This window comes from Salvia hispanica, chromosome 1, assembly GCF_029641045.1.
Source record: "Salvia hispanica isolate PSC_SH4W2 chromosome 1, Shi_PSC_v1, whole genome shotgun sequence".
NCBI classification, from domain to species: domain Eukaryota; kingdom Viridiplantae; phylum Streptophyta; class Magnoliopsida; order Lamiales; family Lamiaceae; genus Salvia; species Salvia hispanica.
In genome coordinates this window covers 21,472,034-21,494,178 of record NC_142692.1, presented here as the reverse complement: position 1 = coordinate 21,494,178, position 22,145 = coordinate 21,472,034, and the positions used below count along the sequence as shown (strand labels likewise).

General features: G+C 32.4%; 1 protein-coding gene and 1 non-coding gene across 2 annotated transcripts; one reads left to right on the top strand and one right to left on the bottom strand.

Annotated features, from left to right (window-relative positions):
• Positions 1-5,748: 5,748 nt before the first annotated feature.
• TRNAG-GCC (transfer RNA glycine (anticodon GCC)) lies at positions 5,749-5,819 on the top strand. The gene has a single exon. It is a non-coding gene; the product is annotated as a tRNA-Gly (tRNA).
• Positions 5,820-6,928: 1,109 nt separating this feature from the next.
• LOC125217640 (uncharacterized protein At5g01610-like) lies at positions 6,929-8,895 on the bottom strand. The gene is made up of 3 exons (XM_048119161.2): positions 8,646-8,895; positions 7,745-7,799; positions 6,929-7,426 (listed from the first exon to the last, which is right to left on the bottom strand). Exons 1-3 carry the CDS (start codon positions 8,730-8,732, stop codon positions 7,056-7,058), a joined length of 513 nt encoding a protein of 170 aa, XP_047975118.1. The 5' UTR covers positions 8,733-8,895; the 3' UTR covers positions 6,929-7,055.
• Between the last annotated feature and the right edge of the window lie 13,250 nt (positions 8,896-22,145).

The following is a 22,145-nucleotide window of genomic DNA, read 5'->3' as shown; positions in this document are numbered from 1 at the left end:
TAAATCGATTAAGATAAAAAAGAAGAAGTTCCAATTAGGTTTTTGGATGAAAATGTCAATATAGTGTTCCGAAAATATTAACGCAATGCTTTGAGAATGTCAACACAATGCTTTAAGAATGTTAACTCATTGCTTATATTGACATTCTACATGTATTATATTGACATATTTTATATAGTATGTTGACATTTCTGCTTGTACGAAAAAATTAAAAAATTTTGAATTTTTTTTCAAATTTTGACGTCGGAACATATGCATGTATGATATCGTTGAAATCCTTATGAAATTATCCTTAATTTGATATATGTTATATGAATTTAAAGTTTTGGGATTTCTTTTAAAAGTTAGTTATAACTAAACATGTAGTTAACTGACATTAATACCCCTATTGATATTTTTTGAAATTAATCCTATGGCTTTATTGACGTTTTTCTTTGATCGTATTGACATTTAAGGATTAATGATCTAAGCCCTTAATTTGAATATCTAATGGCTATTATTTAGTTGTAGGTAGCAATTAAGTTATGAGTTAGCAATATAACACTCCCCTATGAAATTAATATGCATATAAAAATTGTACTAGTATATTAATGTTAATTCATTATTCATATGATATACTTTCTATATTTAATTTATTACACTTTCCATAAAATGATTAAATAGATGTCTTTAAATTTAGATATAAGGTTGCCAAATTTATGTCAAGTGATGTGGCATGTATTTCCAATTGTCAAGAAGTTATTGGTGAGACACAGCAAATCACTATGCCACCATGGTGTGGAAGGACTATGGAATTTTTACTCGTTGAGAGGGGGCATTTGCCCCTTGTGCTCCTCAAATGTGCCACCCTTGTTCTGAAGGATCTCGGAATATACACAGTTGCTCTCATTGCCAATGACATTTATTGAAAGCAAATAGATTTCTACACTCCATGGAGGGGGCGGATATGCTATTTTTGGCTTGATTCAAGAAAAAGTTTAGGCTCTCCGAACAGGGCAACTACCCCCTCTTGCCCCCTATATCCGCCATTGACTAAGTTGCACCACTCCTTTGCTACGAACCTCCAACAAAACCACTAGAACACTTCTCAACCTATCATTCTCGAATCTCGATGCCTCCTCACTCCGACCTCCTCTCTCTCTCTCAACTTCGCACGACCTCGATAGGTTAGATCATATAATGCCCTCTTTTCTCGTCCTACCATCACAAATCTTGTCTTGTGCTTACCAATTAATTATATTGCTCTTTTTCATGCATCTCCTCCACAACCCTCCTTCTCAAGTCTCCGCTCTTCTCACTTTGCGCGCACCTTCATTTTCCGACACATCTTAATCCACCGAAGCCTTCACGTCGCCATCACTCTTCTTTTCTGATGTACCCTCGTCAAACCTTAGAGTTTAATGTGGTTGGGCGGCGTCACACATTAACCAAATCCACTTGGAACAATCATTAGAATCGTTTGGGTAACTAATTCTGATTTGCCTCATACTCCCTCCGTCCACCATTAGGAGTCCCATTTATAGGCGACACGTGTTTTAAGAAATGTTAAGAAAAGTGGGTGGAAAAAAGTTAGTGGAATAGGGATCCCACATGTATATATTAGTTTTAAATGAAATGTGAGTGGAATGAGTTAGTAGAAGGTGTGACCTTATTACCATTTATAGTAAAAGTGAACCGGGACTCCTATTCGCGGATGGACTAAAATGGAAAAATGGGACTCCTATTCGCGTACAGAGGGAGTAATTATTTTCCTCGTTTTTTATAAATTAATAAAGAATTATAATTATGTAAAGTAGTAAGTTGCCATGTGACAGACTAAGGTTGAATTTGCTCCTAAATCTAAGGGTTCTCCACGGTGCTACATTGTCATTGTCAATCTTAACCCAACCCTAATTGTAAATGTTTTGAAATAAATAAGTGCTAAACCCTCATACTTCGTTTAATCAGTATACAAGTATTTGTCTATTTGCGATTCAGTTCAGTATCATATCACATCCAATATCATCAATCATCTAAGATAAGAATTGAGTTCAGAATCAACTCTGCAACATTTCACTATTGTACATCTATGTAGGTTGTGAATATTTTTTTATAACCATGAGGCTATTGATCAGTATAAAATGTATTTGTTTGTTCAATTAATTACTCCATCGTTCCCTCATAGTTGAGGCATAACTTTTTGGTATGGACTTTAAGAAAATGATGTTTAGATGTCAAGTAGATAGATAAAAAAGTAAAAAAGAGAATATAGTAGGAAAACGAATGAAGTAAAGATAATAAAGTAAAAGAGAGTAAAATAAGAGTGAGAAAAAGAGTTTGGAAATGACTCAACTATGGAGGAACTTCCCAAAATGAAAAAATGACTCAACTATGAGTGAACAGAGAGAGTAATATTTTATAAATTTAATCAATAATAATACTAAATTATCAATTCATGTGATGTAAATAATTCCATCTCATTAATTTGAGAAATAAGAATTATAGAATACAAAATATGTTTTTTTTACTATGAATCCTAATAATTTTATGTGAAAAAAATTGAGTTATACATTTAGGAAATCAAATAATATTTCTTTCGTTTTTATTAACTGAGGCGCTTCTTTTCAGAACATAATTTTAGAAAATGAAATTTTGTTAGTTAAGTGAATAAAAAATAAAGTAGAAAAGAATAAATTAGAGGTGAGTAGGTACGATATATCTTACCGAAACCATCATATCGTATATCTTACCGTAAATTTGATATGCGAGAAAATCATACCTTTACCTTACCAAAATTTTCTGTATACCTTATTTTCGGTATGACGAATTTCCATACCGATATCGTACCTCATTTTATGTGTGTCGTACCAAAGTTCGGTATACCTTACTTTTGCGGTATACCTTACTTTCATCATCAATGAAAATAGATAATTTGAGTTTTTAGAATATTATTTATATTTTATAATTGGGATATTGGCACCTAAATATCATGGAACTTTCAAAAAGTTGGGTTTTTCTCACGAACTTTGAAATTGACAAATAATATCATGAACTTAACCCTGAGTTTGTTATTTCCCACCAGTGAAAAAATTACGGGTGTATTAATAGATCGAAGAACAAATTTGGAAGGTGTGCTTCAAGAAAAACTATTTTCAAAGATTGAAAATCTTGAAACTCTGGAAGTTGTTGTCAAGAAATTACGAAAAAAAAATCTTTATCATGGTATTATTTGCCTGAATATTTTCATTGGTGTGAAATAACAAACTCGAGGTAAAGTTCGTGATATTATATGCCAATTTCAAAGTTCATGAGAAAAAACTAACTTTTTAAAAGGTCCATGATATTAGGTGTCAATATCCCTTTGTAATTTAAAAATATTTTGTTCATAATTTTATTAATATTTTATAGTAAAAATTTTATAATTTAAAAATATATAAAATATATTTATATATAATTATATTTACATTTTACAGTATATATCTTAATTTCGGTATGCAGCGGTATACCGCGGTATATGAAAATTCATATTGTTACCTTACCGAAATCTTTCGGTAAGGTATCATACCGTACCAAAAATTACGGTATCCAAAAATTTGGTATTTCTTTTACTTTTTCGGTATGATACGGCTGGTATTTCAGTATTTTTTCCTAGCCCTAGATAAAATAGAGAGTATAAAATAAGAAAGAGAATTACATAAAAGCATTCAATTTTTTCCAAAAATAAAGAAATACTCCCTCCATCCCACTTACATGAAATATTTGGGAATTGACACGAGATTTTATGCAGTGTTATTTTGTGAGTTAATGAAGAGAGAGTAAAGTACGAGAGATGAAAAAATAGAGATAGAGTTTTTTGATATGTGCATAAGATGCACTAAAATGCTCAAACCCCGGCGAGAGGCGAGCATAGAGCTACAGGCCAAAAACAAAGAAAACAAAACAACATACCACAGTCACTAGGAGCACTCCGCACACCAAGCAAAGAAAACGAAGACAAAGAAACAACTCCTATCCATCCTTAGAAATTGTTTTCATTTTAGAAAACGTTTCATTTTTAATGGAACAATCCAAAAAGAAAAACGTTTATTTTTAACGGGACAACGGGAATAACTTATTTATTTTAGAATGTGTCAAGAAGAAATATGAACCACTTGCCAAAGTACACGGAGAGAATACAATTTTTGTATAAGAAAGAGATGTTATTATTTCCACTAAGCAGAAAAACGAAGTAATGATTCTCTTTTAGAATATTCATAAATTTGGATCAATAATGCTTTATGCAGCTAGCAAGATAGAAATGTTACGTTGCTTGTAAAAGATGAAACTGACGTGATCTATTGTCAATATTATTACCCTCAGTACATCTCTACCAAGGAAAAGATAGATGAAAAGAATATACTCATGTATTTATCTTTTTAAAAAATAAATATATATTTCTAAAAAGTATACATTCCAAAATAAAAAAATACACAGAAAGATAAGTATTTTTTTTAAATTAAAATATTGTATATGTAAAAAATACATTAAAAAATATAAAAATGTAATTACCTTCTCAAATACATTCTTCTTTGTCTTCTCAAATACCTTCTTCCTTAGAGAATGGTTTTTCATAAAAAGAAGACAAATATGGTAGTTATAAGATCTTAATGAATAGGTAAAGATAGGGATGTCAATTGGGCTAACCCGCTCGGGTTCGGGCCAATCCACTCGGATTGTCGGGCTATTTTGGTGCGGGTTATTCAGGTAGTGAATTTTTCGGGTTATAAATTTTCGGCCATAACCCTAAATCATCGGGTTTCGAGCTAACCCACGGGCTATTCGGGTCAATTAATAGTGATCTTATGGGTTACTTTCTATCAAATCCAATATTCTAACTTATAAAAAAATATATTGTCACAAATAGTAAATTATTATCAAAGTTATCAAGAGAGAGAAAATAATAGCATTTGAAAAATGAAACAAAATACATAAACACATCATGAATCTGACAACAATTAAATGAAAATCATGCATTATTATTAATTGTGTACCCAAAAATAAATTCTAAGTAGTCCAAAAAGATAGTATAGATAGTAGTACGTTAAAAAATAAACTCTATGGAGTTGAATGACATTCTTCTACATCAATAACTTTTGAAGCTTCAACCGGATCATTGTCTTCGAGAGGAAACACGTAATGCAACGTTGTATATGAGTACATATTAATAACATTTATATTTCATATAACTCTAGCTTTCAATTTGAGAGAAAAGACATAATTACCATACATACTTCGTATCAATTCTGCGAAGCATATAATCCAAAATTTTAATTATATTTTTATTTTAAATGCTCAACCTATGGGCTAACCCGAAACCCACTCGGGCCAGCCTGCATAACCCGTTGATCCTAACGGGTCAGCCCATATAGCCCTATTTTGCATTTGGGTTGCCATTTTGCTGCCCTAATCCTATGATTTTATCGGATTATTCGGGTCTACCCGCTGGTTTTGAGCTAGATTGACATCCCTAGATAAAGATATCTTTTCAAAATAAAAAAAATACTATAATACCTTTTTAAATACCGTTCTTTTTAAAAAATATTTTTCATAAAAAAAAAATGAATATGATAGTTATATAACTATTATCTCCATTTACATGCATTCTTCCCGTGGATTGAGGGTCGTCCAAATTTAGCTTCACCTTTTGGTATTGTTAATCCTGCTCGGTATATCTATTTGATGAAAAAAGAAATGGTTATATTATTAAAAAGTTTACTACATAAGTAAGATGCACTAGTGGTCTAGTGGTAGAATAGTACCCTGCCACGGTACAGACCCGGGTTCGATTCCCGGCCGGTGCACTTATATTTTTTGTTTTTTCCATTACCTTAATAAATTTCTTGCCACTTGCATTCTTTCATTCCTTTGGGTGAACTTGACTTGGAAAAATCATACCTAGCCATCTCGATGCAAAGATTCACTTTCACACATTAACTTCACCAATCAAGAAGGGTTGATGTGGGTTTTAAATTTTAATCACACGACCATAATAACTCATCTCTAGGTAGCTGTGATATTTGAAAATGGGTGGTTATGTTGTTGAATTCTTTCTATGTCATTGGTGCCAAGTTCTGCGATTTCTAGCAATTGCCAGATCTATTACCCTTTTTAGAAGAAGACTACGTCAATTCTAGCAATTGACAACCTTTTTAGAAGGGGATGACATCAATAGAATTGAACGAACAAGGGCAGCTATGTCTATTAATTATACTACTCCCTCCGTTCCACGGTAGTAGATGCGTTTCTTTTCAGGACGGGATTTAAGAAAAATTGTGTTAAGTGGGTTAAATAAAGGAAGAATAAAGTAAAAAGTAAAAAAAGATAGAGAGATGAAAAAATAATAAATTAAGAGAGAGTAAAGTAAGAGATAAGAAATGTGTTGACTTTTGCTATAAAAAAAATGACTCAACTACTATGGAACGTACCGAAATGACAAAATGACTCAACTACCGCAGAACGGAGGGAGTAATATTTTTTATGAGCGTATGGATTATACTCCCTCCGTCCCACTTAAAATGCAACATTTGTGAATCGGCACGGGATTTTATGTAGTGTTGTTTTGTGAGTTGATGAAGAGAGAGTAAAGTAAGAGAGATAAAAAAGTGGAGATAGAGTTGTTTCCATTTTAGGAAACGTTTCATTTTTATTGGGACAACCAAAAAAGGAAAACGTTTCATTTTTAATGGGATACTAGACTTCAACTTTAGGTTAACGTTACCTAAACATAAGATTAATTTGTCAATTTAACAAGTCTTATTGGAGTATTCTCAAAGGTACTGCCGCCAATGATAGGTATATTAGTAAATGCATATCAAATATACTGGAGTAGTACCTTTCATCGACTGCGAGCAATTAAAAAAAATAATTTCAATTTTCAGATCCATATTTTTATCAATCTTTGCATTCAGCATTCACAAAAAATTATTTACCACATCAATTAATTAGAGTCGAGCATTAAGCACTAAATTCATAAGAGTCGAAATTCTCAAAAACGTATTACAACATGGGGCAATTGATTCATTAACTGCAGAATAGTGTTAGAACTTGTCTATGCCGATTCCATCTCTAAGAACCTCGTATGCATCTCTGCTTCTCGATTTTTTCACCCCGGCAGTGAAGCAGACCTTCGACTTTTCGGATGAGATGCAAGTAACTTTCACCCATACAATCACCTTTGTCTTGATCCCTTCAATGTCCACCAGCTTGCCTTTCTCTAGATATCCAGTCACCATGGTCGAGAAACGCAGTACAGATGAATCCTTGTAGCCCACTTCACACACCGCTGGAATGTAAACAGTGAGCTTACCAGTCTCCTCATTGAACTCGTAGTTTGTTGCATCACGGGGGAATATGCCTACAGGTAGATCATACTCCTTTAAGAGTTCAGGCAGTGGTTTCTGCATTTTACCTGAAAAAGGACGAGCTTTGTCACGCCTTAACTCCACAAGACGATGGAAAAATGCATAAAACCAAAAATTTTCAACATTTATAAAGTGATCAAACTACATGGTGATGATTTATATATTCACATGCCCAAGATCCTCGTGAATATTGCTGTGAGTAGACACCAAATAGTTAGCTCATTCATAATTATCATAGAGCAGATGACATTAATCAAAATTGCATTCAGAAATATCAATTATATGAGAAACACAATTATGCTGCGCATGGAAGCTGATTACATATAACAACAGATGCAGAGTATAAAAGAGGAGAAAGAAGCAACCTTTTAACTTATTCACCAGCCATTTGGCACCTCCCTCAATACTAGAACCCAATGACTAACAAAAATAGAAAGACAAGATAATTAGTAAAAACGGCCAAAATGCAAAGAGGAAAGCATACAACTTGCGCAATGGTAAGTTATAATCAGTCATTGCTTGTACATCTTAACACGCACACGAACTTGCATATGTGCTCTACAAGCACTTACACTGAAACAGCAATAAGAAGCGAGAGGAAAAATAAAACTTGACATAAAAATCAGTGAAGAACCCTAACCAAGTTGGCGGATAACGTTTTCGATTATCAGAGTAACAACAGAGATGAAACAGACAAAAAAACTGAAATAGACCTAACTAGACGGAAAATTCTCCACAAAAACTCCCAAATTTTTCCTACAACCAAAATCTAGAGAAGACACCCAATTCACTTCCATTCACAGTCTGCAATTGAAATTTTGGTGCAACAATCCAGATTCTCAGAATTCCTAAAATTGTACAAGGAAGCCATGATGTTCTTAATTTTCAACATAATCATTCTACTATCAGAATTATACTAGTATATAAATGAGTTTGCAATGATTTTTCATAAACTTCTAATTTAAGAAGTTTATGGATTAGGAAAATTGATCAACCAAAATAATTTCCAAACAAACCAATCATAATGTAACATACCCAAAAATTAAATTAAATATCACATAAAATCCCCAAATAACCCCAATATTAATCGCCCTTCCTTAAAAGCAACTAGAAAATACCACGAAACAGAAACCCTAAATCATCATTTGATCAAAAACTACATAATAGTAAGATTTTCAGAGACGATCATAATAACTGCTTATCAGAAATCAAACTACTAATTGAACAAATTAAAGAAACATATAGACAGAGGATGAGGAGAATTACGTTGATATCATCGCCAACGGAGTTGATTTCCTTGTTCGCTTTTTGACCCAACCAGTAGGATCCCACCTTGTTCAGAATTTGATCCATCTACAAAACTCAAAACGATTACCCTGTAAAAGATTTATATCGAATTCCCCAAAATTTCAGATCTAAAGACTAAATCTTGGCTCCTCTCTTCCAAAATCTGAGTTAACCCCCAATTTCGAGAGCGAGAAGACTTTGATTTATTCTCTGCGACAGTGAAGTCATTTTCGTTATAATTATAGGGAATATGATTAAAATAAATATTTTAGAATCAAATAATAAAAATAAAATGGATTTCTTTTACTCTTTTTTTCCTGTACAAAGTGAATTTAGTTAGTTGGATTTGGATGGAGTACTAGTACTATATTGTATATATCTCGTTCGTCATAATTACTCCATTCGTTTCACATATTGAGGTGTTTCATTTTGGTATGATATTTAAAAACATGAAATTTTATTAGTTAAATGGAAAAGAAAAAAACATGAGAAAACAATAAAGAGATGATAAAGTAAGTGTTAATTTTTATGGTAACTTGTCTCATAACGTCGTATACATCATTAAAAAGAGAGAATATGTACATTTTTCTTAACATTTAAGGATAGACAATTTCAAAAGAGGGAATTACATATTTAGGCTATATACTTTCAGCGACGAATATTTGTGGTATCTATACTTGCAAAATATTATTTGTGGTATCCAGACTATACTACTTACTCGTTTCAAGTGTTTTTTCACTTTTTGATCAATTTTTCAGACAAAAACACCCCAAAGACCTAAAGGGCATTTTTGTACATCACTCTTTAAAAGTAGGCGTCATTTACTGACATTGAAATACGTGTATATTATTTCAAATTCCTACTTCCTCTATTTCCTTTGTTCTTTCTCGTCTCTTATTCATTATTAAGTCTTCTTTTTCATTCTTCTTTTACCTCCATCTTTCTTCTTCTTTATAAATCTTATTTCTTCATTTCTTTTTCATAATTTTTCTTTCTTCTTATTTATAAAGTCTTATTTCTTTACCTTTCCACTCTCATATTCCTATGTCTTCTATTATGTACGAATTCTTTTTTTCTCCATATTTCTTCTTCTATATAAATCTTATTTCTTCATTTCTCTTTCCTAAATTTTCTCTCAAATAAAGTCTTATTTCTTCTACCTTTCCACTCCCATAACTTCTTCTCCACTTTTTCCAAAACTTCTCCACATTTCACGCCAAATCATTAAGTACTGAACATATATGCCTGCCTAAATCATAGTAATTAAATATCTTGGTTGGGAAATCAAACAGTCGGAAAATGGCGCCTAAAGTAATGTACAAAAATGCCCTTTAGGCCTTTGAGGGTGTTTTTGTCTGAAAAATTAGTCAAAAAGTGAAAAAGCACCTGAAATGAGCAAGTAGTATAATCTGGATACCACAAATGATATTTTGCAAGTATAAGTACCGCAAATGTTCGTCGCTGAAAGTATAGAGCCTAAAAATGTAATTCACTCATTCCAAAAGCACACTATAGTCCTAGGTAAGGCATTGAGTACGAATTTTGTTCCCATTTAAAAAACTTTAAAAAAATGATGTAACCATTGAACAAATTTGCCTTTGAAACATAAATATCTCGTATTTAAAGTTTCTTCTCCGCCTTTTTTTAACTTCTAGTACTCCCTCAGTCCTAAAAGAGATTATTTATTTTTAAGTGACACAGATTTTAATAATATTGTTTCGATTTTAGGCGGAGAAGTAATAAAATTGGAAAAATAAAATTGATATAAACGTATTTTTATTTTTAACAATGTTCATCTCTATCGGAACAGATAAAAATAAAATAAAGAAAACATTTTCATCCTAACCAATGGAGTACTAATACAAGAACCATTGGTTTGAAATTTGAATCCATTTCAACATGCAGATCCTAAGCTTCGAATAATCTTGATACAATATCTTGAAGAACTATTGGTTTGAACTTTGATTTCATTTCAACTTGCACATCGTATGCTTTCTCACTACTTTCAACAATTTCCATGTTAAGGGAGAATAGTCTAAGGGACCATGGCACCACCCATGGATCCATATTAAATTTATTTCTATGGTGAGTGAAATTAGTTTCAAAGGACCATGGCACCATGGATACATATTAAATTTATTTCTATGTTGAGTGAAAATAGTCTCAAGGGACCATGGCAATTATGGATCCATATTAAAGTTATTTCTATGTTAAGTGAAAATAGTCTCAAAGGACCATGGCACACACATGTATCTATATTAAAATATGAATGTAGTATAATTTTTAAAGATAATAGTTATTTAAATTATTGATTTTGTCCAAATGCTACTTCGAGCGAACTGCCTTAGTCCCTAACGTTTTGGATTGTGACATCTTAGACCCCTAACAAAAAAAGTAGCACCAGAGGACCCTAACGTTTAATATAATCACGAATAATATTTCTCGGACTAAAACATCCTCAGGCCCTATAAGGGCATTTTCGTTACTTTATTATATTGCTAACATATGATTTTTGTTAGCAACTTCATATGTAATTTCCTAAAAAGTCCTGGTACTTCATTCCGTAATTAAAATTTTGCCATTATTTACAATTTATAATATTTTTATAATATACAGATTTATCATTATCTGCATTAATTAATATGAAAATAACAAAATGACACCCTTTCTTCCTTATAAAACTCATTTTCTAGTATTTTTTCATGTTTCTATTTTCCCTATTTTTTATTTATTTTTTACCGTGATTTACAATTAATTTTATTTATTATGAAAATATCCTAATTTTGTGGTATTAATTTATAAATTTACATTATCTTAATTTCAAATACTATTATTAATAAAAAAAAATCTCCAAGGACTATATAGCTAATATCACATGCTTGAATATTTTCAAAATATTACTCATGTTTCAATTTTATCATGAATGACAAGAAACTATGCAAATTTATATATAAAGATTGAATGTTCAAATGATGTTCAAAGTTCTAGTTTGAACTAAATTAAAATTTTCAATAAAATATCAATCATAAAAATCGTCTTAAAGTTAGGCTTAGAGTAACAAACTAATTCGATGATATATAATGAAATAATATTTTCAATGTTAGTGTTTTCAAGAAAATAATTACTCTCCCGTCCCATTTTAGGAGTGTCAATTAGTTATGACACGAGTTTTAAGAAATTGGTGGAGTGTGTAATAAATTAATTGAGTTAGTGGAAAGTGAGATGGTATGACTTAGCTTTTGGGTTTTTTTTTTTTTGGGTTTAGTTTTATGTTATTTATTGCCGTTTGGGTGTAATTTTGATGAATAATGGGGTAAAATTTTATGTCCAAATATGGAAGATTCTAAATGTGACTCCTAAACTAGGACGGACTTTTATGGCAAAATGTGACTCTTAAACTTGGACGGAGGGAATATTATATAATCTAATTAAACGTGAAACATTTTTTACTTTGTGTATTATTGATTCAGATTTTATTGCATAAACATCTTCACTTTTCCATATTTTTGGTTGTTTCTCAATGAATTTCCAACATGATTGATACGTTCGGATTTTGCATGGTTTTAATGTCATTATTTGGTCCGTTTTGAATGTCAAAGTTGCATTACATGTCCATTATTTGAATATTTTATCTATTTTGACATGTTTTGTGATAAATGTGCATATTTGAACCTAAAAAGGGAGTCAAAACGCGAAGTTGGAAATTTGGAGATTCTGGGAGCGTCCAGCGACCGCTGCAACACCGCCGGCAACCAACGACCGCTAAGTCCATAGCGGCCAGCTCCGGGAAAGTTGTGCATGAAATGAAGACAAGCCCAACGACCGCTACAAAGGGTCCAAAAAGTTATGGGATGATAGGCATCGACTGCTGAAACAAGTGCAACGACCTCTGCTCAAGAGTTAGAAGCCTCGGACCAACCCATAACGACCGCTGGCCAAGGTGCAGCGGCCCGCTGGGAAAAAGCTGCGAGCAGTTTTTGCCCTACTCTCTCTCCAAAATTTACCATATTTTACAACTCTTGTCCTTAATTGAAGAGCTCGATTTTTCCTCTATATATACCCCCTCAAGCTTCATCATTAGAATCCTCTTTTTGCAACATATTTTCCAGAGATTAAAAGTTAGAATACTTCATTGTACAAGAAGTTGAAAAAGGATTCAAAATCATCAAAGCTACAATGTTCCAACCTTTGGGTTTTATTTGTTTTAGTTTTATGATTTCATTGTCTTCCTTTTAATCTATGTTTTAGATTATTCTATCATGTGTAACTAAATTCATAGGATTATAGGGGTGTATTAGTAACGACTTTGGTTACACAATTCCTTTCCCTATTTAATATCTGTTTGTTCTTACTTTGTTTCTTCCTTAAGTTAATGGATAATGCTTCACGTTTGAGTGACACATTCTGTGATGATTTAATAAACCTTGCTACATAATCGTGAGAGGAGGTTGTCGAGTTAGGTCCACATAATAGACAGTACAATTAGTTTACTTTAAAACGACACTGTAAATTGAGAGTGAGGACTTTTCTAGGGTCTTAGGAGCTTTTAGGAGTTACTGAAACGCTCGGATTTTGCACTGTTTTAAGGCCCTTATTTGGTCCGTTTTTTATGTCAAAGTCACTCTACACGTCCATTATTTGCATATTTGATCTATTTTGGTATTTTGACGTGTTTTGTGAGAATTGTGCATAATTGAGCCGAAAAAGGGAGCCAAAACGCAAAGTCTGGAACTCTGGAGGCAGATGGCGACCAACGACCACGCGAAGTTGTACGGCGACCGCCGGCGCCTGGCGGTCTGAGCAGTGCAGGGGCCCGCCTCGGAAAATTACACTTGGAAGAGAGTCGTCCGGCGACCTCCGGAAGTCATGCGGCGGTCTGCCGCCAAAGGAACAGAGACTCTGGACTCCAATGCGGCGACCGCCGGCCAAGGTGCGGCGGCTCGCCGGAGAAAGGCGGCGAATCCGAATAGCCCTAGATCTACTCCAAGATTTACCATATTTTGAAGATCTTTTCCTTCTACAATGAGAATTGGCTTTCCCCTACAAATAGGACCTCAAGCTTCATCAACCATAGAGCTTCTTTTTGCAAAACAAATTCCTAGAGATTAAAAGCTTGAGTACTTCAATTGCGCAAGGAGTTGAAGAAGGATTTCAAGAACATCAAGAACGACTAGGATTCAACCTACGGGTTTTATTAGCTTTAGTTTTATGTTCAAATTGTCTTCCCTTCAATCTTTGTGTTTAGCTTATTCCATTATGTGTAACTAAACCCATAGGATTCGAGGGATGTGTTAGTAACGACTTTGGTTATACAATTTCTTTTTCTATTTAATATCCGTTTTGTTTTTACTTTGTTTCTTCCCTAAGTTAATCTTGATGCTTCATGATTGAGTGACACAACCGTGTATAATTTAATATAGCTTGCTTCATAACTGTGACAGAGTTCTAGCGAGTTAGATCCACTTAGTAGACGCTACAGTTAGCTTCCCTTAAAACGACACTGTTGATTGAGAGTGAGGACTTTTCAAGGGTCTTAGGAGCTTTATGGAGTTACGTGTTAGGATTGACAATCCTAATTTTGTAATCAACGTTTGCATCGCATGAGCATAAGCTAGGTGACTCGTCCTATCAAAGTAATAACTGTGCTAGGGTATTGTAGTTTGGAATTTGTATAACAATAACTGTGAACGCACATCCCTGGAATTCCCTTATCTCTATAATTTATCTCTGTGTTTTAATTGCATCTAGTTGTTATTTGCTTTCTATTGCTTTTAGTTTTCAAAAAGTTTTCAACATCTTTCGTTTTTCCAAATAGTAATTGAGTCTTAGTAGGAGATAGACAGTCCGTGTTTGCCTTCCCCGTGTTCAATATCCGGTACTGACCTTTAGCTATACTATATATACTTTGTATACGTGCAGGTTTATTTAGTGCTAAAAAAATAGTGGATCAGTTACGTATTTAGGATTGACAACCCTAATGTTTGTAACCAACGTTTGCATCGCATGAGCATAAACTAGGTGACTCGTTCTATCAAAGTAAGAACTGTGCTAGGATATTGTAGTTGAAATTTGTATAACCATAACTGTGAATGCACATCCCTGGAATTCCCTTATCTCTATACTTTTATCTTCGTAATTTATTTGCAATTAGTTGTTTATTGCTTCAACTTTTCTTTGTTTTCAAAAATTCAAAAATCTTTCGGTTTTCAAAATAGTAGTGGAGTTTTAGTAGAAGATAGACAGTCTGTGTCTATTTTCCCGTGATTGATATCTGGTACTAACCTTTAGCTATACTATTCCTACTCTGTATACTTGCAGGTATTTATAGTGCTAGTAAAAGTGCATCAATGATATAACTAGTATTGTTACAACTAACTAGAAATAGAGGGATATATGAGAAGTTTTTTTTTTGTGTGCAAATAATGACAAAACTTTAATCACGTATGAAATACTACCTAAACTTATTAGGAAATTCCATAAGGAGTTGATGACATTAATGTAACAAAACTCATATGTCAGCGAATTTAGAGATTGTCAAAAATGGCCTTCAAGTCATTTCGGCATTTTCATCTGAAAAGTGGATAGAAACACTGCATTCGTGATTATATTAAACGTTAAGATCCTCTGCCGCTATTTTTTTTTATTAAGAGTCTATGGTGTCATAGTTCAAAATGTTAGGGATTAATAGGACAGTTCACTCTAAATTTATTTCTATGTTTGTGTGAAAATAGTCTCAAAGGGACCATGGCAATTATGGATCTATATTAGATCTATTTCTATGTTGAGTGAAAATAGTCTAAAAGAACCATGACACACGCATTGGATCCATATTAAAATATGATTGGAGTATAATTTTTAAAGATAATTGTTATTTAAATTATTGACTTTGTTTAAATGTTAATTGATCTTATAAAATTTTAAAACTACGAACTGCGTCCGTCTATGAAAAATAGTTTTGGACGTATAGGGCTGCTTAATCAGGAACTAGATCAGGAATCAACCGGTTAATGAGGAACCGACAACTAGTTTTTGTCTGGTACCGATTCTGATATTTTTTTAACAGGTTCTTGGTTCTAATCGGAACCGACTAATTTTCAACGGTGAATTGAATTATATTTTAACTTTAGTTTTAGTTTCAATATTGTAATTTATTACTAATATTATACTATGTCAATGATGAGTGAAGTGAGTTAATATGATGTGAAACATATTTACTATTTAATAAAAATAATAAAAATATTTTATTATTATAAGGACGCATAGAAATGATAAAAATGGATGCTCCCTCTGTCCGCGAATAAGAGTCTCGTTTTTCCATTTTAGTCTGTTCGCAAATAGGAGTCCCAGTTCAATTTTACCATATATGGTAATAGGATCTCACCTTCTACTAACTCATTTCACTCACATTTCATTTAAAAATAATATATGCAAATGAGACTTTTATTCCACTAATTTTTTCCACTCAATTTTCTTAATATTTCTTAAAAATCATGCCGTCCGTATTTAGGACTTCTAACTGCGTGCAGAGGGAGTATTTAATAAAGAACTGAGAAATTATTAAAAGTCAAAGTGGAATAAACAAATGATAATGCTCTGTCAAATTAAGTGGGCGGCGATTTATAGGCACATGCAATGACTGGCTTCTAATGTAACATACTATGTTACTATAATATTCGAAGATGTCTGCGAAAACTATTTTATTAATCAAATATTCTTACCAAAACTTAACCAGAGAATATAGTTCACGTATATTGTAGTCAATATTCAACCTCTCTGTTACGGCTATCCCTACTAAGCAACACTAAAAAGAACTTGGGCAGTTTTAAATTTATATAAAGTGGACAATTTAATCATTTTCAAGATTTCCAAAAATTAAGGAATTTGCATTTTAATTGATATACTCCACACAGATATATAGAGAATGGGTATTGTATATTCCATTTCCGATTTTAAGAAGGATATGCTTAATTTATTCCAAACAAAATATTAATACTCCCGCTGTCCCAAAGAAGATGTCCCCTTTCTTGGACCGCACGAGATTTTATGCAGTTATATTTTGTGTGTTAAGAGGAGAGAGTAAGAGAGAGAGAATAAAGTAGAGATGAATGTGTTTCCATTTTAAGTAACGTATCATCTTAATTGAGACAAATAAAAAAAAAAAGTGGATCATCTTCAATAAGGAGGGAGTACTAAATTAAATAAGTTCATAAAATTTATTTATGAAACGACCAACTCTAAGTATTACTCCCTCCATTCATCAATAATTGGCTTAATTTGACATGTCACAAGTTTTATGAAATGTACTTAATTCATAGTGGAATGTGAGCTCTACTGTTATATATTAACTAGTATCTCCCCCGTGCTATGCACGACCCAAGTAATTTTCTATTTGAACTTATTCAAAATTGTGAATTCATATTTAAGATATGAGAAACAAAATCGTTACATCAATTTTAAACCCAAAATTAAATACAATAACAATTCATTATACCAATAAAAACTATATAATCAAATAATGTGTGGGTGGCTAAGATCTACTCTACTTCAACAACATATAACAGAAAAGGTATCAAATGCTTTATCTGCATATCAAACAAAATCAATATAAAGGTTTAGGTCTTATATATTACCCTAATAGATGCATATAAATCACTATACATCATAAAATTACATTATCCTCTACTCCTTATCTCAGAGCATAGTGTTAGATCCGAAGCATGTAATCTCTCGCAATTTGCAAATAAAAATGATAAAATCAACAATATGCCAACGATTTGCAAATAAAAACTATAAAGTTTTGCGTTATAAACCTACTCTGGTTTTGAAAAACCTACTGCATGTTTTATATATTATTTTATTTTTATACAATAATTGAATAACACATTTCTTCCTAAAATAGTCAGAAAGTTTTAACTTGCAGAAAATAAAAACATTTATCCATTTGAGAATTGTAGAATTTAAATCTATTTTCCAATTTGTTAATGCTAGAATAACAACTCCATTTGGAGAAATTAATTTTGCATTTGGACTAAGACTTGGGAGTGAAGCATTCTATATTAAAACGAATTTATGACACTTACAAATTTTGAGTAATATCAGTGGAAAATCCATCCAATTCTGAAATATTTCTATTTTTGTTATCAAATTCTAGGTTCAGTTAGATCATAGAAAAATCATTGCAAGAAAAAGGAAATTCCATAAAATACAGAAATTCTTAGATAACAAATTCGAGAAATAAAGCAGGAGTGTTACCCAAAATCTCATTGGAAACAACTACAGCCAGTTAAGCTATTTTACAGCTTTCAATTCAACTAAAAAAACCTGAAATTCTAAAATTAGAATACGAAATCAGAAAAGGGGAAGAGAGCCAGAGATGTATCGTGGCCGAAGCGTGAAAGAGAAAGAGAGAAGAAAGTCGGAATGTAATACTGGAAAAATTCCATGCACTCCACTACTCCAATAAACCAACTAAACAACAGTTATAATTTATGATTTACAATTATAAAGTTTTTATTTTATTTTATTTTAGTATAACAATTATAAAGTTTTTATTTTATTTTATTTTAGTATAATATTCATAATGGCAGTTTTGTAAATATCTTCAAAACTCCCATTTTATATATTTATAGAGTAACATATAAAATGAGACTCATATTTCACTAACATTTTCAATTCACTTTTTTTTATATTTCTTACAATTTTGGCCAACTCAAATATGGACATTTAATGGGCCCAAAGCATACTATATTAGAAAATTAACTACAGATAGAAAATTGACTACACATTTCACATGATTTACAGTACTTTCTTTGCTCTTAAGAAACAAAATAGTTTGATATTAAAGTTCACATTATCCTAACTCAACAAGTATATAGTATTACCTGCGTTCTATAATAAGTCACATTTCACTTGTACTAAATGGTAACTAGATCTCATATTCCACTGATTCACATTATATTATAAAATTAATATTAATATAAATAAAATGGACCACATACTCAACTAAATTTTCAAACCTTCTACTCCCTCTGTCCCATTAAAAATGAAACGTTTTCCTTTTTTGTTTGTCCCATTAAAAATGAAACGTTTCCTAAAATAGAAACAACTCTATCTCTACTTTTTCATCTCTTTTACTTTACTCTCTCCTCATCAACTCACAAAACAACATTACATAAAATCCCGTGCCGATTTCCAAATGTTTCATTTTAAGTGGGACGGAGGGAGTATTCTTTACGGAGGTAGACCTACATGGTAGGGTGGGGGGGGGGGGGGGGCACTAAATCCCCACCAATTTTCAGATTATGTATATATTACAGTAGGTCTGCTTATTCGTCCGATTCCGGTTCTAATCGAACCGGTTGATCGGTTTTAAATTTTCATAAATCCTAGAACTGGAACCGAAACCGATCGGTTCCGGTTTGGAACCGGCCGGGGTTAAGAACCGGACGATTTCGGTTCCGAACCGGAACCGATATGTAATTTTAATATGAATTTATTTATAATTTTAAATAGCTCAATACTAAAAAATTAATAATCCAACATCTAGAAATATAACAAATAATAACTAAAAATTTAAATATATACACAAAAAATACAATCCAACAATACAATAATATTCATAGATGGATAAGAGTGATGCCAAGTGTAGTAGGTCAGACTAGTTTATATTAGCAATTTTTTAATACAAAAATAGGAGTTCTAAACTTTAGCAATTTTTAAAAAATATTAGTTTTATAATTGAATTCCATTTTCCCTTTTTTGGCTTAACAAATATTCAATAGAAAATTTCCAATACTAATTGATCTTGTTGTGACTCTTTGGTTTATAATGGAACAATTAATAAATTACTCACAAATATGTTAAAATCGTATGTTAAATGAATTGTTACATAAATTTATTATAAAGTTAAATTTCTATCATATGAAATGATATTTTATTTGTATAAGTTCTTTTAGAAATTAAAAATAAACTTATGATGTCCTACTCATTGTAGTTAGTTCATAAAAAATGGATTAGGGAAATAATAGTAGATTCCAAGTATCACGGTTTAAACATTTTAAATACTTTAGAAAACAGAGCTTGCAAATCTAACACTGTTTAAATCTAAAAATAACTCAATGTTTTAAATTATTTTACTTTATTTCAAAATTAATTCAATTAAATTAGATTTATTTGTGTATTAAATTATATAAAAAAAATTGAATTATATCCGGTTTCCGGTTAGGAACCGGTCGGTTCCGGTTCGGAACCGGAACCTGTTTTATCTAAAAAGTTGGAACGGTACCGGAACTGGAACCAGAACCAATTTTTCCGGTTCCGATTCCTTGATGCACTTTTTATTAGCACTAAAAATACCTGCAAGTATACAGGGTAGATCTAGTATAGCTAAAGGTCAGTACCGAGATATCGAACACGGGAAATATAATTGCAACTGGCTATTATGTACTAAGCGTCAAATAGTATCTAGAGAAACAAGAGAATTATGAAAACTTTGGAAACTGAAAACAATTGAAAGCAATCAAACAACTAAATGCAATTAAATCACAAAGATAAAATATGAGAGATAAGAATTATAGGGATGTGCGTTCACAATTATGGTTATACAAATTCCAACTACAATACCCTAGCACAGTTTATACCTTGAAAGGACGAGTCACCTAGCTTATGCTCATGCGATACAAACGTTGATTACAACATTAGGGTTGTCAATCCTAACACGTAACTTCAAAAAGCTCCTAAGACCCTTGAAAAGTCCTCACTCTCAATTAACAGTGCCGTTTTAAGGGAAGCTAACTATAGCGTCTACTAAGTGGATCTAACTCGCTAGAACTCTGTCACAGTTATGAAACAAGTTATATTAAATCATACACAATTGTGTCACTCAATCATGCAGCATCAAGACTAACTTAGGGAAGAAACAAAGTAAAAACAAAACGGATATTAAATAGAAAAAGGAATTGTATAAACCAATAAAAGTTACTAACACATCCAAAGAATCCTATGAATTTAGTTAGACATAATTGAATAAGCTAAAAACATAGATTGAAGTGAAAACAATTGGAACATAAAACTAAAGCAAATAAAACCCGTAGGTTGAATCCTTGTCGTTCTTGATGTTCTTGCTTCTTTCTCCAACCCCTTGCACAATGAAGAACTCTCAAATTTATGCTATGGAAGTAATTGGCAAAATGATGATGAAGAATTAGGGTTGGAGGAGGAGCTATGAAAGCTCCCCCTTTGGGGGCTAAGAAAGGGTTGGATTCTATGAATGAGGTTATGAGGTATATATAAGCTTGAGAAGGATTTAAATTTGGTAATAAATTTCCTCCAAGTATTAGGAAAGATGTAATTTTCGTTCCCATAGTAGAAGGAAAAGATTTGGCTTCACAAGGTAATATCTTCTTTCCTTCTTCAAATTTTCGCCTAGACTGCAGCTGGAAGCTTTGCGTGACTTTGGTAGAACAGCCATAACTCTCTCCAAAGAACTCCGATTGAGGTGATTCATGTTCCATCTTGAAGCTCTTTTCAAGAAGAAGAGAATGGTGTGTAGAACGCTCTGATCAGACTTCAGGATCGCTAGAAAATTGAGTTTGAAAACAGCTGTCGGCGCGCCGCGTTTTTGTGGCGGGCCGCCGCACCTTGGCTGCGGTCGCCGCGCGTAGTCCAGAAGCTTCTGACTCCTTGTGGCGGTCGCCACGCACTTCCCGGCGGTCGCCGGGCGTGTCTTTGTCTCCGCTAAGCACCAGCGATCGCCGGAAGTGTTGCGGCGGTCGGCGGACGCCACCTGAAGCTCTCCAGATTTCCTACTTCGTGTTTTAACTCTATTTTTAGGCTCATATATGCACATTTCTCACAAAACATGTCAAAATACCAAAATAGATAAAATATGCAAATAATAGACATGTAATGCAACTTTGACATTAAAAACGGACCACAAAATGACCTTAAAATAGTATAAAATGCGAGCATATCATTTCTCAATTAACCGGTCGGTTCCGGTTCTAATTCCGATTAACCGAGAAACAGATAACTATTTAAGCACCCCTACTTGTTGGCTTGAGTTTGAATCCTACGAGATGCAATGTTTTGATATTTCTATCTTTTCTTATTTAAATTTTTTGTATTGCTCATTTTTCTTGTATTATATGGTTTGTAATCCCAGTATTTTTTCTTATTTAATTTTTTTTGTATTACTCATTTTTCTTGTGTGGTTTGGAACCCTATTTTTTCTTATTTAAATTTTTTGTATTACTCATTTTTATTGTGTTATATGGTTTGCAACTCTGGTATTTTTTCTTATTTAATTTTTTTGTATTACTCATTTTTCTTGTGTTATATGGTTTGAAACCCTATTTTTTCTTTTTTACTTTTTTTAGTGTTATGTGGTTTGGAATCCTAGTGTAAAATTTCTGCGTTCGCCACTGATTTTTTATATATTTTTTAAAACTTGTGCCCACACTAAATGTAAATCATATTAAT